The sequence below is a fragment of the Falco naumanni genome, chromosome 2, assembly GCF_017639655.2.
Source record: "Falco naumanni isolate bFalNau1 chromosome 2, bFalNau1.pat, whole genome shotgun sequence".
Classification (NCBI taxonomy): Eukaryota; Metazoa; Chordata; class Aves; order Falconiformes; family Falconidae; genus Falco; species Falco naumanni.
Genome location: NC_054055.1, coordinates 110,213,202 through 110,230,062, shown reverse-complemented (window position 1 = coordinate 110,230,062; position 16,861 = coordinate 110,213,202). Strand labels below are relative to the sequence as shown.

The following is a 16,861-nucleotide window of genomic DNA, read 5'->3' as shown; positions in this document are numbered from 1 at the left end:
TTCTGTGAGCTGTGTCTAAACCCTTTTGGTTTGTGTCCATAAGTTTGGAAATCTGCAGTGTTAGTCACACTAAAAATGCTGTCTGTAATGAAGCGTGATTCAAATAACACCAACACTCTTAAATGAAAGGTACATAAAATAACAATAATAGTAATAAATTGGAAATTTAACTGTAAATATTTAAAACGAGTGAAGGACAACTGTCTCTGCAGTCTGCATAAACAAATCTACTCCTCCAGGAGGTAAATTTTGACTTACAGGTAGTAAGTGCCTTTTCCTAGACCATAATATGTGGAAAATGTTGAGAGGGATCAAATTAATAATTAGGTCCCTTCTCCTTATCTATTTTCAATTTTTAATCAGCCTAAGGGGTGCTCTCAGAGTCGCATGCCTGAGGCATCACAGATCCTTCAGGGTTTAATCAGGTTTCCCAGCACTGCAGTGTGCTCTCGTAGGCCTGTCAGTTACCCTTCTCACAGGAGTTAAATTACATGACTTATCAGATTTGGTCATTTAATTGTTTCCCGATTCATCATCTAATTAATTTACACCTTCCTTTCCACACATGGAAATACTGTTACGGGCTGACAGCTCTGTTCCCCAGTAAGATTCCTGGCAATACTTAAAGCACAAATCTTCAACTAGTAAAATAAAATCAGACTGATTGTGAGTAGTTTCCATAAAATTTTGTAATTATCATCAGTAACTTTCAGCTGGTGTTTTTTACAGTCTTTGTTTGGAGCCTGCTCCTTAAGCATGCATTTATTTCTATTCACAATTGCAAGTTTCTTAATGACAGTAACGAATGACAATAAGTATATTTATTTTAACATCTTTTATATGCATTCAGTATGTCTATTGCCAAGTGCCTCAACATTTGATTGCTTTTGCAGTGTAGCATATTGCTTGATTCAAGCATGTCGCTTGTATTTGACATCAGCACCTATTAAAAGGTATGATCCAGCAGGTGCAGCACTCCTTGATTTCTTTCTACGTTAATGGAATAGAAGCATTGCAGGTCTTGTGTTTGCTAATGTGTATTGCGGAATATAACAGTAAACAACTTTTTTTTCCAGAGAAGGTAACTATTGACTTTCAGTAGATATTGAGTTCTCAGTTTGGTGGTGCTGTATAAAAAGCAATCAATTAAAAATATTACTCTTTGGAGAGAATACATTTTAAAATAACTTATAAGTTACACTAATTGAGGCAGAACATTTTGTTAACATTTTAGAGAGTGATCTAATTTCACTACTGCTATTTCATACGGCTACCACCTATATTTAACTCTATTTCAGTTAGTTGTGGGTTGTGTCTTGGTGCTATTCATCGCCACCAAAAGTTATGGGGTTTTGTTTCTTTGACCACCAGCAGTCCTTAATGATGCCATCAGCTAGGCAGTACTAATAATGCCAATGCTAAATTACATAGGTTCATAACATGAACTTAATACCCCTCCCTGACACTTTTTATCTGTTAGCATTCTTTATAGCAGAATGTGGTACTAAATGCAGTAAAATATTGCCAGATCTGCGTGTTTGATGAGAAATGGGCAATTTCCCATTGCTAGAAATTCTGCGTTCTTCTGGTGGGTAGTAGGATGCAGGTTTTATCAGTGTCTCTTCCTAGAATTGTTTAAAGTGTTCTATGTATACCATTCATTCTTAAATTCATTCATTTATTTTTTTTTCATTCATTCAAGTTAAATAATGCTATTCTTTTTAACTGTTAATTCTTCTAAATTTTAATTGCCGGTAACATTTTTGTATGCCCCTTACAGTGTCTACCACAATCTTAAAAATGTTGTAATTTCAAACTTAAAAATAAATCATAGACAATATGAAAGGTTAGGAAGAGAAAGAGCATAATAATAAAAGGTAGATTTTGAATTGTTTCAACATCAAATTAAAAAGGAAAGGCCTTTTAAAATTTCTTGCATTCGTCAACCTTACAATTTCTCCCATGATGAGATCATGGAGGAAGCGTTTATGAACAAGGTAGTTAAACTAAACTAGTTGCTCTCCATGATAGTGGAGTTGAAAAAATACAGGGATTGTTGCTTCCTTTAACTTTGCTGTTTTGAGCTTGAAAAGGAGATCTTGCATACAAATGTATATGATGCTGTGATCTCAGTTACAAAGACAATTCAAGGATATCGACACTAACTGATACAAATATATATGAATACTAAGCAAAAAAGTACCACTTGATTTTAAAGTACTTTTGTTTCTTCAGGTTTTGGGGTAGCAAGGTTTACTAAAGGGCAGTGTTTAAAGCAGAGCAGGACAGCACTGTATGAATACATTACCTTGATGTCTTGTCATCAAAGTATAGTCGAAGATACAAAACTGATCTCTACTGTGATGATGTTAAGTGATGGCCATCATTTTATGATTAGGCTCTTTACAATGAGTAATCTCTTTTATCTGGAAACCTACTCAATGTGAATTTGTAGACTGTTTAATGAGGGAAGCCCCGTGTTTTTGGGGGTCACTCCACGAGAGTCAAACTCTTGGGCCACATGTCCAGTGTTTATATCGTTCGGAAGCTCAGAGAAGGCTGAAAGAAGATTAAAGATCCAGATACTGAACTGGTTGACACCTGCTTGCCTGCAGAAGGCTTTTAGTCCAACTAAGAAAGGTGTAGCAAGATCCAGTAACCAAGGTCAAAGTGCCTGAAGGTGAGAATCGGATGAGAACTGAGGATGCTGAAAGCGAGGAGCCCCAGTCAGGCCGGCTGCTGAATGAGGGGACTCCCTGCCTTTGTAGGCCTTAAAAAAGTGTAGCCATCTTTTGAAACGCTCAGTATAGTACTGCTGGACTCAGTAACTGCATAAAAGTATTGCCTGTATTATGTGGGTGATCTTGTTAAATGACGAAAACAGTAATTTCTGACTATTTATAGCTCTGCTCCTTCTGTTCCATTTTAATGACTACGTACTGTAGTTAACACCAGTGTTAACCTGTTTTTAACATCTTCCAAATGGAAAAAGAATAATTTAATTTTTTTAGGGAACCAGTTTTTCCTTTAACTTTACATGACAGCATGGAAACTTTTAGGGTGTTGTCTTCAGAAAAGAGTATTTCTCATTTATAAATGATCAAGTTTTTGGTCAAACCAGGTAACACTGTGAAAGAGTTTAAAAAGGCCTAAAATAGATTTTGGTAAAACACATGCTGAATTAAATCTTATCTCATGCATGCTTTTTTTGTTCTTTTTTTAACTTAATTGGGTGCTATAACACTTTCCTGTTAGTGGTGTGCATGTATTGAAAATTATATTCTGGCATCTGTATAAATCTCATGCCAACAAAGTCTTTAAACGAGGTACCATAGTCTGGTTGATGCTTAAATTAATTGTAATTAAAATTAAGCACTTTGTTTGAAGCACTGTTCCAACTGACAAACATTTCATAATATATTTAAATGCCAAAAATATCTGCCGTATCTCTGTAAATTTGAATTACAAGTTCAGTAGGTAGTGGGGAAAGGGGATCATTACTGGTCCTAAATTACAGGAACTGATCTGCTTTTGAATAACAGCTCAATCCTGACTAAGAAATAATTAGTTTATCTTTAATTATGGCTTCATGGGATTGGAACATCTATATAACCTTGAACTCCTTTTTTTGTTTTCTTAATCGTACAGCATTTTAAAGGAAGTGCTCATTTTTGTTGTCTTATTTCTTGTATTTTATATGATTAAGGATTAGATGGAAACTTTCAGGGCAGTGGGCCATTAAGGTTGCATTGTACTTTGATGTTAGCATGTTTTTGTTTGCTGGATGAAAACTTGCTCATTAGCTGAGGTCTGGTTGTTTTCTAAAGCAGTGTGAGGAACAAGCATGTCTTCTATTTATTTCATTTACTTTTCCCCCAATTTTGAAGCATGTGCTACAATACAAAGAAACATTTAAATTATCTTTATGCTGAAAGAGTGGGAATGGTTGGGATCTCTTCTGTTAGCTAACTGTGCAATACTTTGGCTCTCTGATCTCTAACAAGTAGACTTGCAGAATAGCGTGCTTCGTCTGGGACGATGCAAGAGAGTTAGTGGGAAGCAAGTCGGGATGATGTCTTTTATGAGAATTGAAATGGATTAAGATTGCCTCGATCTGATTATGAAACTGCACCCCAGACATCTTCATTTCCCTCTCTTCCTCTGTTTGCTGGGGGACCATGGCTGTAATACCTTAGTTGATGGGGATCCCAGGTATATTTTGGTGCACTGCTTTGAACTGATCTAGCATGAAGTGTCTAGACTAGAATAGACGTGTAATCAAAATTTTCAGAAGATTTTCTTACTTCTTAAGTGATACGACCTGTTAAGGCATGATGGTAATTATTGTGTTTCTTACAAATTCTTTTTTTTTTTTCACATATTGACTAGAGCTTTCTGGTTGATTTCTTTTTTCTTGTGTCTTCTTTATTTTCTTTGAACTAGATCACAGTTATTTAATGATAAACTTTAGCAATAATCTTTCCTAAATATCTACAGTGTGCATATGCAAAAAAACCCTGCCTTACCTACCTCCCATTTCACCCAGTAGTGACTCCCTACTCTTTTTCATAGTAGTCAATGACAAATTTAAGAAAACAACCACCTGGTGCTGCATTTTGAAAAGCTCTGTTTAGAGTTTATACAAAAAACACCGTCTTTACTTGTCAATAAAAAACTATCCTCAAGTGATTGCTAGTTCCTTTCTGCTCTGGGAAAGATTCTCTGGGGAACGTGCAGTTGTTTTGTTGATTGAACAGTACGCCATATAAAATAGTTGCATGAGTGGTTGACTTCTTAAGTGGAGTTACAAAAGTTGCTCTTGAACCTGTTTAGTTCACCAAGCACAGCCGAAAATTGTTCGCAGCACACAGGAGTTCGGAGTTCACACAGCAAGATCATGCCGTTGTCCTGGCTTTGCAATGGCACCAATTGTGATTATTCCTTATATTAAAGAAAACCTTACCCACAGTATGTCAGAACTGTAGGGGGTGGTGGTGCACATGTGTATGTATGAAGACGCTACTCTGAATTTGTGCAGGGGTGAAACTGACCCCTTGGTGACTGAAAGCACATGCTGTACTGCATTACAAAGTATACTTTTAATATATCTTCAAGGGAAATGTATTCTCAATTTACAGTGAGCCTTGACTATGAGAACTGAAAAGAAGAAATTATATTTTTTTTTTTCAGTAAGGGAAGAAAATTTTAAATTTATAACTTCATGCAAGATTGCCAGGGCCTGAGGCAAAAAACCAGAGCATGTATATACTTTACAACTGCAAAAATAATTACATGATGACTGTCTATGGAGTAATCTCTAATGGATTACATTTTGTTAGCATTTCATTATGTAATGTTAAAGCCAAAATAATTCATAGTAAATGGAAAAAAAAAAAAAATCGTGTTTTGATGTATCTATGGCCTGGACCTTTCATGTCCTCCCAAGGCATTCTAGTAAGCATTGGTTAATTTATGAAAGGTCTTGGTTTAATAGACAAGGCACTGTCTTGTAAAGCTGATGGAAGACTGAGGAGTGTAGAAATTACTGAATTAATTTGTTTTTATTATGCAAGTAATAGCCGCCTTTGTTGCTTCAAGGGTGCTAAAAGCTATCTGAGCTGCTATCTGTTAGGCTTTCTTAGAATTATGAAGTCCTTCAGACTTGAGAAGCACTTGCGGTTTATTAAGATCACTTGATTTTTATTTTTTTTTTTTAAACTTAAGGACACTTTTGTTTTAATGTATCTCTTAGCTTTATCTAAGTGATACAATATTCAGCAGTAAGAAGCTTCTTACTCACAGTGAAAACACCCCTTTTATCGTGTTGCAGTGGGACTGTGGAGTAGCAAACAAGCTCTTCGGCACTTTTATGTGCTCCTGGCACTGGGAACTGGATATGTGGGGCTTTTTTGGAAACCTGGTACAACTTCTGTTTCTTCTTCTTCTATGTTCTTCTGTTTGGAGAAGTGGTAAAAAGAGGTACTAATCTGACCAGTGGCCCCAAGCCAGATCAAGTCTCTATGGAAATAAAAAGAAAAAGACCTTTGACCTCAGCAGAAGCAGTGTCAGCCTAACCACTTACGCTACGTGATTTACTGTAGCTGGGTGGCTTGAGGGCTGCTTGGGAGCACAAGAAGTTGCATCTGGTTATTAATGCCGTACTAAGTATAAATGGAATAAGTAAATACAAGGTTTTCAGTGTATGTGAGTAGTATTTTAATGCTCCTATCATCAAAATAATTTGATGTCTCCAATTTTGATGCATTGATATTTAGGGGAATTCAGTAAGAAAGCTGTAAGAGAATGCAGGTTAAATTTAAGTTTTGTTAAAAGCAGAAGGGAGGCCAAAGGATTGGTCTTTTGACTTACCTTTCTGAATAACTAAAAATTACATCATTCCCCTTTCTGAAAACATATTATTTCCTCTAGATTTGACCTGGATTAACTTTATAGCTGAAATAATTTTCAGTTTTCCCTAGTCACCAAAGGAAAATATCCCTGTGGTTTGCTTTCTAGTGAGAGAAATTCTTTGTTCTTGGATGTGGAGCATATTTTCTCAAGTTTTTGTACACCAAGCGATAGGTGTGTGGTGTGTTTTGTTTGCTTTATTGTTTTGGTGTGTTGGGGTGGTTTTTTAATAAACTTTCTAGGCTAGGTCTGTTCAAGAGACCTAGTTCATCCAAGAGAGCGTATTCCTCCAATAGCATCTCGTTGTGGACTAGATGACCTCCAGAGGTCACTTCCAACCTAATTGTTTTCTATAATTTATTCATTAAGTCCTATCATTCTGTTATATTAGTTTATATTGCTTAAAGTGGTAGAGACATTTTATCTTTCATTGTCCTGTTTCATTGCATCAGTATTTCCTGATGCCAGGGCATCCATAAATGTTAGTAATTAAACTGAGATATATGAAATGTGCTTCCGTATGGAAGAGGATTGGTAAATTCTGATGATGTCTGGTGAAATCTGCAATACACTTCAGTGTTGCTGATAAACTGATTTTGATTCCCATTGACACTTATATGTCAATCTGGAGCTTTCCCTGTTGTGTATAATGTTATAATGAGCCAAGCTGGACACATAGGCCTGCGGCTGTAGCCACTGAATGGTAGGGTATCAGAACAGGATGAGTGTACTGGAGAAGAAAAGATAGAAGATATTCCTACTGATTATTGACAGGGCTATTTGTCAATAAGCCTCCAAAATGAAGAACTACAAGTCATTTTTGCTCCCTCCCTTTATTTTAGATTATGTAGCATTACAGGAAGTAGGTGTGAGCAAGGTATGTACCTCTGTCACAAAGGAGATGATCCTTTGGCCCTCAGACCATTTTAAAAGGTTTTAACAACCTGAAAGACCTTACAGAGAGGAATGGTTTGGTGGTAGTTCTGTACCTGCCAATTTATAAGCACACCCACATTCCTTAACATCTAACAATAAATCACACCTCACTTTGAAGCGGCATTAACAACCAAACCGCCATTCAGGAGCGAATGCCCATATATCTGTGGTCCGTGGTTTTAGGGATATATTTTTTTTGCAGTTGACACAAGATAGTTGCAGGTAGCAAGAATGAGACAGTTTTGTCAAGTTCCTGAGTTCTTTGGTGGTAATGTGCTTTTCCATTACCATATCCTTTGTTCAGTAACAGCAGAGGGGAGGACTGGAATGTTATATTTGTTATCATATTATTTATTTATTTATTTTCAGCTTAAACCTAATGCCACTTACATGGCAAGACTTAAGAGCGTCATTATTCTGTTAAACTGTGCCCCTCTACAGTGGTCTGCTGAGCACAGTGTGATGTCTCTCCCCTCCCAAAAAGAAAAATAATCAGACAGCTATTGATAAAATTCATAATGGGTGATGGGAGGGAGCTAAAGTCTGGGCTTAGCCAACTGATGAGAAAGAATTCTAGTAACAATGCTGCAAAAAAAAAAAAAAAAAAAAAGTTTCTTACTATGAAAACATAGTAAAATTTACTTTTTCCAAATGAAGGATGTGGTCTGGCTGAGGCGAAGGGATGACTCCCAGAGATCAGGAAAGATCTTTCTCTCTTTTGCTTGAAGAAGACACAAGGCAAAATGCAAAGATGAGTTTAGCTAAGGGCGCACAAATGTTTGATGTTTTAGAATGTTATCAAAGAACTTGGAAGTTTAATTAGTTTGTTAATTTTTGTCATATATTTAGGGATGGGTGCAATTCATGTAGCCAGTGGCCAATCTTTAACCATAAACCTTTTAGTTACTGGCAAGCTGACCTTGTGTCTCAGAAATAGAGTGGCAGAAAGCAGTCTCTGCCATGCTTTTTCCTAAGCAACATTCTACCTGAGCAGAAGACATGCCTTCTTCGCCTGTGATAGGAATCACAGAATGGTTTGGGTTGGAAGGGACCTTAAAGATCATCTGGTTCCAACCCCCCTTCCATGAGCAGAGATACCTTCTTCTACCAGACCAGGCTGCTCAAAGCCCCATCCAGCCTGGCCTTGAGCACTTCCAGGGATGGGGCATCCACAGCTGCTCTGGGCAACCTGTGCCAGTGTCTCACCACCGCCATAGTGAATAATTTCCTCCTTATATCTAGTCTAAATCGACTTTCTTTTAGTTTAAAGCCATTACCCCTTGTCCTACTACTACATACTCTTGTAAAAAGTCCCTCTTCAGCTTTCTTACAGGCTCCCCTTGGGTACCGGAAGGCTGCTCTAAGGTCTTGTCAGAGCCTTCTCTTCTCCAGGCTGAACAACCCCAAACCCACTTCTCAAGCCTGGATGACATCCCTTCCCTCCACTGTTGTCAACGGCACCACACACCTTGGTGTGGTCAGCAAACTCGCTGAGGGTGTGCTCAGTCCCACTGTCCATGTCACCAGCAAAGATGCTGAACAGTGCTGGTCCAAATCCGACCCCTGAGGAATGCCACTCGCCACTGGTCCCCCCACTTGGACACTGAGCTGTTGACGCAATTCTGAGTGCAACCATCGAGCCAATTCCTTATCCACAGAGTGGCCCGTCCGTCAAATCCATGTCTTTCCAGTCTAGAGACATGTCACATGCGGGACAATGTCAAATGCTTTGCACAAGTCCAGGTAGATGACATCAGTTGCTCTTCCCTTATCCACCAACACTGTAACCCCATCACAGGCCACCAAATTTGTCAGACTTGATTTGCCCTTAGTGAAACCATGTTAGCTGTCACCAGTCACCTCCTTGTTGTCCATGTGCCTTAGCGTAGTTTCCAGGAGGATCTGCTCCATGATCTTGCTGGACACAGAGGTGAGTGACTCCTGTGCTCACACACTAGGCAAACACTAGCCAAGTACCACCAGCGAGGCAGCTCTTCTGTGCAGACAGTGCTATGTCTGTGCCAGCCTTTCACCTCTGTCCCTCCCTGTCAGTCACTTGACTTGTATGTTGGAAGTTAAATGAGTTGTATATGGGTTTTCTGTGTTACTCTGTGGAAGTACCATCCACAGATGCCAGATGAAATTCATTAACTGTGAATTGTTCATTAATATAAAGTACCATGAAAACAGGGACCATTAAAGGCATAAACAAAACAATTGGTTGTAGGTGTATAGTTGGGTAATTTTTTATTTCTTTTTCTCTATTCTTTTAGTTCTACGAGACGACTTCAGACAAAATCCATCAGATGTAATGGTAGCTGTGGGTGAACCTGCAGTGATGGAATGTCAGCCCCCAAGAGGTCACCCAGAACCCACTATATCGTGGAAAAAAGATGGGACCCCTCTAGATGACAAAGATGAGCGAATTACAGTAAGTACAAAAAGTCTTTCAAACAGCGCAAAAATTGGGTAATCTGAAATTATTGGTCTCCTTAGCATGTGGGCATCCAGCCAGGCTGTACTTTCTAGGATCTGTCCTTTCCTTGCCTCAGAGGCAAGGCTAGTTTGCATTTAGCTTGGAATGCCTCCTCTTGTCTCCTGCTGCTTCATTGCAGGGTATGCATTTGTTTGCTAAAGAGGACCATGCAAAACCTGTGTTCTTCTCTTCCTCAGGCAAATTAGAGGCTTGTGGAAATTAAATTTGTTAGATTTGTCACTGTCCTATAATTTTCTTGCCTTTTATCCACCTACAAGTTTCTGCAACCTGTAATATCTGCCTTCTTTGGTTGGAAAGAGGAACTTTAGTGTAGGTGAGACCTTCTTTTGTAATTCTGTTGAAAAGAATCTGTGCGGAAAAGTTGTGCATTTTATTAGAAAGGATAAGGCTTTTCAGATATAGTCACTTTTCCTCAGAGAGGTGATGGCTTATCCTGCTCTTTCAAATTAAGCTGTTTTCTCCTTAGAGGTGTTGTCATACTCGCTTGTTTCTGTAGTTTGATGAATACAGTGCACAGTTATTCAAAAGTATGGATAAAGCATCTTCTCAACTCAGAAAACTACCCTTTTAGGTTTTGACATGTGAAACAGTAAGCTACTGAGCCTAGATGGCTGGAAGAAATGACAATGAAAAATGGAGTTCACAAATCATTTATATGCTGCCAATGTGGTGATAGAAAACATCTTTCCATACAGTGAGAAACCATATCATCTGAAAGTGTATACCATATAGGATCACTTTGGCACTAGGAGGATTACTAGAGCAAAACAAGACCAAAGGCACATACAATTAATTCATACACCTCAATTGTGCACTGAAAAGAGGGAAATCTTTTACAGAAGAACACTTAAACCTAAGCAACCTAAGTACAAAATTACCATTTTTGTTTGAGATTTAAATTGCCTGTTGTTCCATTTGGGTTTTTTACAAACAAGACAAAGCTCAGGATTTCTGTGGTTGTGGCATATGCATACATTTAAATTTTTAAGTACCCTCCTGAACCTATCCTGATTGCTGGCTATTAACTCAATTCCTCCAATCATACTTGCTAAGAACTTGCAATTTCCTTTTCAAATCCCCTTCCCACTGTGACAAGTCAATTGACCTGAGATAAAGAGAAGATTCCAGTGGTACTTTTTTTTTTTTCTTCCCCCAGGAAGTGCTTTCTGAACTTGCATTTTCTATTGCTATAGTTTATTCTCTTGAAGGATTTTCAGGTGCTGCCTATTAAGTACGTTTCTTTTGTTATACATGAATACTGCTCTTGTCCCAGCTGCTGGAACAAAGACATACCCAGAACAAAAGCAACTATCAGTGGCTGGCAGTGCCACCTTTATTTATTAAAACTGTGCTTAGGATGGGAGAAAGGCCCTCAGTTTGGTTTTGTTTTCTGGTGATTGTATCAAACACTCACCTACGTAGTATCCTTTCACCATGACATCTGGTGGAGGAATTATCTTGCATTATCAATTTCTGCTTCCAAAAACAAACACATGAAAATGAGTTTTGATGTAGGTGCAGATATGCAGTTATTTCATGTGCCCAAATGAGTGTTTCTTTTCAGAGGTGTAAATTACCAGTGCTGTGGTAGCTCGCTCAACTGCGTTCACTTACGTCATATTTGCCTGGCATTGTCTTAAGCAGCACTATTAATATCACGGCCGCTTTCTCACACAGGCAAGAGGCTGAAGCTACATTGTCATGCGTATTTGCATCTACTTACAGCTGTAGCAGGATTTTGCCAAGAGGGTAAATACGTATTCAGATGTACATCTTAACAGATTTTGCAGTAACCATCTGTATTATCTTGCTAGTGGCTGGGAGGGGAGACTAGGACCTGGAATGGACAACATGCTAAAGGGCAGATGGGCAGAAAATATTAAATTTGAAACCTGACTTAGAATTATTCCATTTCTGTTAACTTATCTCATTTAGATCATTTCCATTTCAGTTTAAACAGGAACGTAAAGAATTAAAAGAAGACAATGGCTGAAAGAAGGGTGAAGTTGTTGGGTTCTAAGTAACAGATTTAGTTTTTACATGAAATCAACATTTTATTTTTAAAAAAATACTTTTCACTTAGGTGCTTGTATTTATATATGAACACCTATGTTCATTTGATGGCAAAATTATTGACTCAGGCTAAATTTCAGTAATATATTTTACAGGTATTACCTTCCTCTTTTTAAGCCATGAAATTACCAGATCAGGAAGTATCAAACTATGTATGTTGATGTTCAATATATATGTAATGCTACTGGACATTTGCTCAATGAAAACACTTCAGTGGTTCCACTTCTAAAGCATTTCCACTTGTTTTCATTCTTAAAGGCTTGTTGATCTTTGACTCATTGCCATTTTAAGAGTCTGTACGTGTCAAAGGCTGTTTAAAGCATTTCATATGAATGCTTTCCTGTCTGATGAGATTTAAAATAAACATTAAGATTATACTTTTTTTAGAATAAGGGATGATGCTTGGCACCTCTTTTGCAATTAGTATCAATACTTTCTTAAAAAAGGTGGTTTGTCCATGAAGCTAACTTATTTTCAATATATGGAAGCTGGTTTTTTCTCATCTGCAATGATAATGCTGATCTCTGAGTCAGCAGAACTAGGCTTTACAGACTGAGTGTTAAGTCAGTGCCAGAGAAGTAGAGGTGGTAGCTTTGTTCCTGACAGAGTTTGAAGCAGTAGATGTAGATAAATAGCAGTTAAATAAGATCCAAGTTAAGGCACAACTTCCTCTGGAATGCAGTAAAAAGAAAGTATTATTTTGTCCTGGTAGGGTTAAGGAAATCAATATGTTTTTGTAGGTGAGATAATAAAAAATCAAAGTAGTCTTTCCATATTTTTGGTCCATTTGTAGGGCAAATAAATGTGCTTTGAAGCCAAATAAATTTATGTGTCGTTCAGCTTATAAACAATAGTGAATGGAGCAAATAAGAAGTGAAGGTGAGGGTATGGGCACAGCTATCTGTGATGAGGATTATAGGCATTTTCTTTGAGCGCAGCTCTCCCAGTACTGCTCAGTGTTAGGACAAGTCAGACTCAGTCTAGGCTTGCCAGTGCACATGTTTCCACCGGGTGCCCCTGATGAAGAATCATTATCAAAACACTTTATTTTTCTCTCTGCCCTTGAATATGTTGTCTATAAACAGTTCTCTCAGCACATCGGAGCAAAACATGATTTTTCTCATGTGTATTCTTTACACCACAGTATGAAAGCATGTGCTTGATGTGGCTAATCCCTCTCCATATATTACAAATGAAGTGGGAATAGCAGCCTTGCATGTGAAGCAAATGCTTATCTTTAACTTAATTTGTTGAACTGAAAAACAGTTAGGAGGCCAGAGCAGAACTAGTGTGATTCTGTGCTCATCTAGTTAATTTTTCTCCTGGGATTACTGTGGAATCAAGAATCCCTCCTATAATATATATAGCTGAAAAGGAGTGCCTTGGTGCTCTGATTTCTCACTGCAAGCAATGTAAAAATAAAATGTGCTTTCCCGTTTGGGAAATGTCCTGTCTGCGCCAGGAGAGGCTGTCCTGCTCTCTTCTTGGAGCTGAGACAGGGTGGAGAAAGAAGGTGCAAGGTCTCCCCTACGAGTGAGAGAGAAGGGAGCTCAGCGAGGTGGGGAGGTTCCTCCTGCGCCCAGCCCGCAGCGGTGTTTGCATGTTCGGAATCACTGTCTTGCCGGGTGAGGTTCACAGCCCCACACGTTGCTTGGAGCCAGGATCTAGGCCAGGACTCCGGGCTTGTAGGTAACCTCACCAGGAACTGGTCTGCTCCCAGCCCCACCAGTCTAGCCATCTTTTTTGCATGGCAGCCCAGTGTCATTAGGACATAATCAGGTGTTTCAGGCACTTCCCTTGGCACGGAAAGCTGTGAGTTTGCATTCCCTTGGGCTGAGGAGGGAGTGCAGTCAGTCTGGTTTCTGCTGACTGCTGCGATCACTGGGCTTGGTCTTGCGAAATGTATTTTGTCTAGGTGCAGTTGGCAGGAGCATCAGTGGCTGCGAGGACCATTAGCAGTGCCTTGCTTGGGCACTCACAGCAATTGCAGTGAATGTTGGTTGTGCGTAACCCTGTGAATACCTCCGGTGTGCCTCCATTCCCTTCTCAGCCATCTTCCTGTTGTGCCCCAAAATCTCCCACTACTTTTCAAGCGGTGTCCCCACTGCCTTCCTACCACACACCACTGCAATGGGATTTTCACCTCATCTCCTCATCTGTTTCCTCCACCTCACAACATGCCCTGGCACCCACCCAGCCTTTTTCTTCTACCTGTCCGGCCCCACTCTGTCATCTGATTAGTGCTAACTGCTTGTGTGGAGGTAACAATTTGGAAGCTCAGATAAGCCAAACCTCCCATTTCATGCCGTAACGTAAACACACTCTTCCTTTGGCTTTGCTGTTAATGTACGTGGCTGGTGTGCTGTGATACGGTATGAATGCGGTGTTCTCTGCATTAGGCTTGCTCAGAGCCTTCCTTAAGGAACTGTGTTGCTGCTCCATCTTTGTGAATCCCAAATGCAATTGCCTGTAGATGAGATGCTGACATCAGTAATCTAACCAAGATGGTGGGGCCTTTGAGCATATCTTTAGGCAAAAACTGGCAATAATTACAGGCTCTCAGGAGCGCAAAGCATGCAAAGAGGATTTTGTGGATCTCCCATCAAGACAGGGCAACCTCCGTGTGCTTTTGGATCTCTTTCTCAACTTCTCTTCATATTTTAGGGGCAATGCCTGCATAATTAACCAAGCTTCAGTAAAATCAGGATGCAGTCAGAGTGCCTGTAATTATCAATACTTTCCCAGTGGAAGAATGTATGCATAGCTTGCGTAAGCTCTGGAGCAAGTTGATGTGTTTGAGCCAGGTTTGGAGGTCAGGATTTCATAGCTGCTTCTGTGTCCGCCCCATGACCAGCAGTAGCCCCAGCTTCAGAAAGCTTCCTAATTGTTAGCATGAAATCATGGTGTAGATGGTAAAAGAAAAAAAGCTATGCATGCTGAACATGAAATTTTAATAGGCAAAGTCTTTTACATATATGTGAAAAAAGATGCTGATACCTAAAAAAGAAATCCTTTGTAATTGAATACAAAAAGCAAAGCTTTTGCATTGAAACTTTGGTGCAGCACTGTGATTGCAATTTCCCCCTCTTTCATATTAGCTCTTATCTTCCATTTATCCTGAATCATCCTCATTTGATTTTTAAAAGGAAAAGCTTGAGAAACCATTTATCTTTCCTTGTTCAAGTTTCTTAGCTTTTAAGATCAAAGTTACAGGATGAATAATGCATACAGGTTTTCATTCCTTTTTTGTGTGGTTGTCTTGTGAAATCAACAGTTTTGAATGACTTACACTTTTATTTTAGTTAAGTTGTAACTTGAATTCTTGATTCCTGTTTCATTTCCTGGCCTTTAAATAGTACATCACAAATACGAAGCATTTATTGTGTCTTGCACAATGGTATTTTTACATGAATAAGTGATGAAAATGTTTTCTACAAATGTGAAAACAAAGCTCCTGATGTGACGGGAAAACCTTCTTAAATGTACCATCCACAGGAAGATGTTTTAGTTATTTGCCCAGAAAATTTTTGTTAACGAATTGCCGAAGAGCCTTGGTTCATTCTTCTTGGTGGAGGCCATTCACAGCCTCATTGTGCTTTGACAAGTTTAAAACTACATAGATGATCCCAATGTGATTTTGGTCATAACAAGAAAGAAAAATAAAATAGAAAATATTACTATGCCTATCTGTCAAAAACAAAAAGAGAAAGGGTTGTTTATATTGGAGGAAGCAGCGGAAAAAGCAGAAATTAATTCCCTATTTAGGAAATGGGCCTTTCCTTCCAAAGTTAAATTGCAGTGGGAAAAATTGCAGAGGAGAGGTGAATCAAGAAAAAGGGGACAAAAATGATCGAATTCACGGTTGTGTGCTGTGCAGGAGTAACAGTCTAAACCCTTTAAAACAGTGATGCTCCCGACACAAACCATACTGTTAAAATGCCACTCCAAATTAATTCAAGATATCCCCATTTATTCTTCTCCCTTTCTCTTTTTCTTCTGGCCTCCTCTCTTTTCATTAATTCATTACTCATTAATCTCTTAATATCTTAATCTCCCCAAATTGCATATTTTAGGTACACCGCAAAAGAATGCATATTCCTGTAGAAGATGTCACACTAATGGTAGCATTCTGTGTCCTATGGAGAGCTGCATGAAAGATCCTGGCCTGGGCACACAGCACACAAAGCAATGGGGTTGAGGGCAAGGGGGGAACGTGTACTTACAGTTCAGTGTTTTATTTCATTTTAATTGTTTTTCTTTTGGGGGGCAGATTAAAGGGCAAGCAACAATTTCCTATGTGCCCCGGGAGGGTTAGAAAGAGAAGTGTATTTTTTCTTCTGATTCTCAATATGTATTAGTTGCCCCCCAGCAATTTCCTTTCTTCCCAGTCCTTTTTCCTCATTCTGTCTTTTTTTCTCACTCCCTGGGAGGGTTGGCATCCCACTTTACCTCTCTTTTTCCTTCGTCTGCTGACCTCTACAATGGTGGCTTCCTCAAGGATCAAGAGTAGTTTTTGTTAATGAGTCGTACTTCTTCTGCTATTAGTATTGCTTCCTCTGGTGACACAACTGGAGCTGCTGTGAGTTAACCGCAAGGGGTAAAAAAATTATAAGATTGTGAAAAATAATCTGGAACCACACAGCTGTCCCAGGGGATAGTGAGAATGGCTCTAAATCCTGCTGTTTCTTGCTCTTAGTTTTTCCAAGATACGGCATTGTTTTTCTGTGTTAATGCTTTAAGCTCTATTTCAGGCTCCCTATGCTCCTGCTGAAGTCTCTCTGCTCTCCAGATTCCAGAAATCATTCAAAATATGTCTTCTGGATTGTCTCTTTTGTTTTCTGTTCTGGTTGTGGCATGTGCTTCTGCGTTCTCCTACATTATCATCAGGGCACCTTTCCCATCTTCCTCCTCAATTCTCTTTGCATGCCTGCCATGCCTAAACCATTT

General features: G+C 39.0%; 1 protein-coding gene across 7 annotated transcripts in view; it reads left to right on the top strand.

The window, feature by feature from the left end:
- Positions 1–16,861, top strand: part of ROBO1 (roundabout guidance receptor 1) — a 321,795-nt gene that overhangs the window by 197,767 nt on the left and 107,167 nt on the right. For all 7 annotated transcript variants that reach the window (XM_040582909.1, XM_040582915.1, XM_040582914.1 and 4 more), the window contains exon 3: positions 9,618–9,775. In XM_040582909.1, coding sequence (XP_040438843.1) covers positions 9,618–9,775 — 158 coding nt within the window. The remainder of the gene's footprint in view (positions 1–9,617; positions 9,776–16,861) is intronic.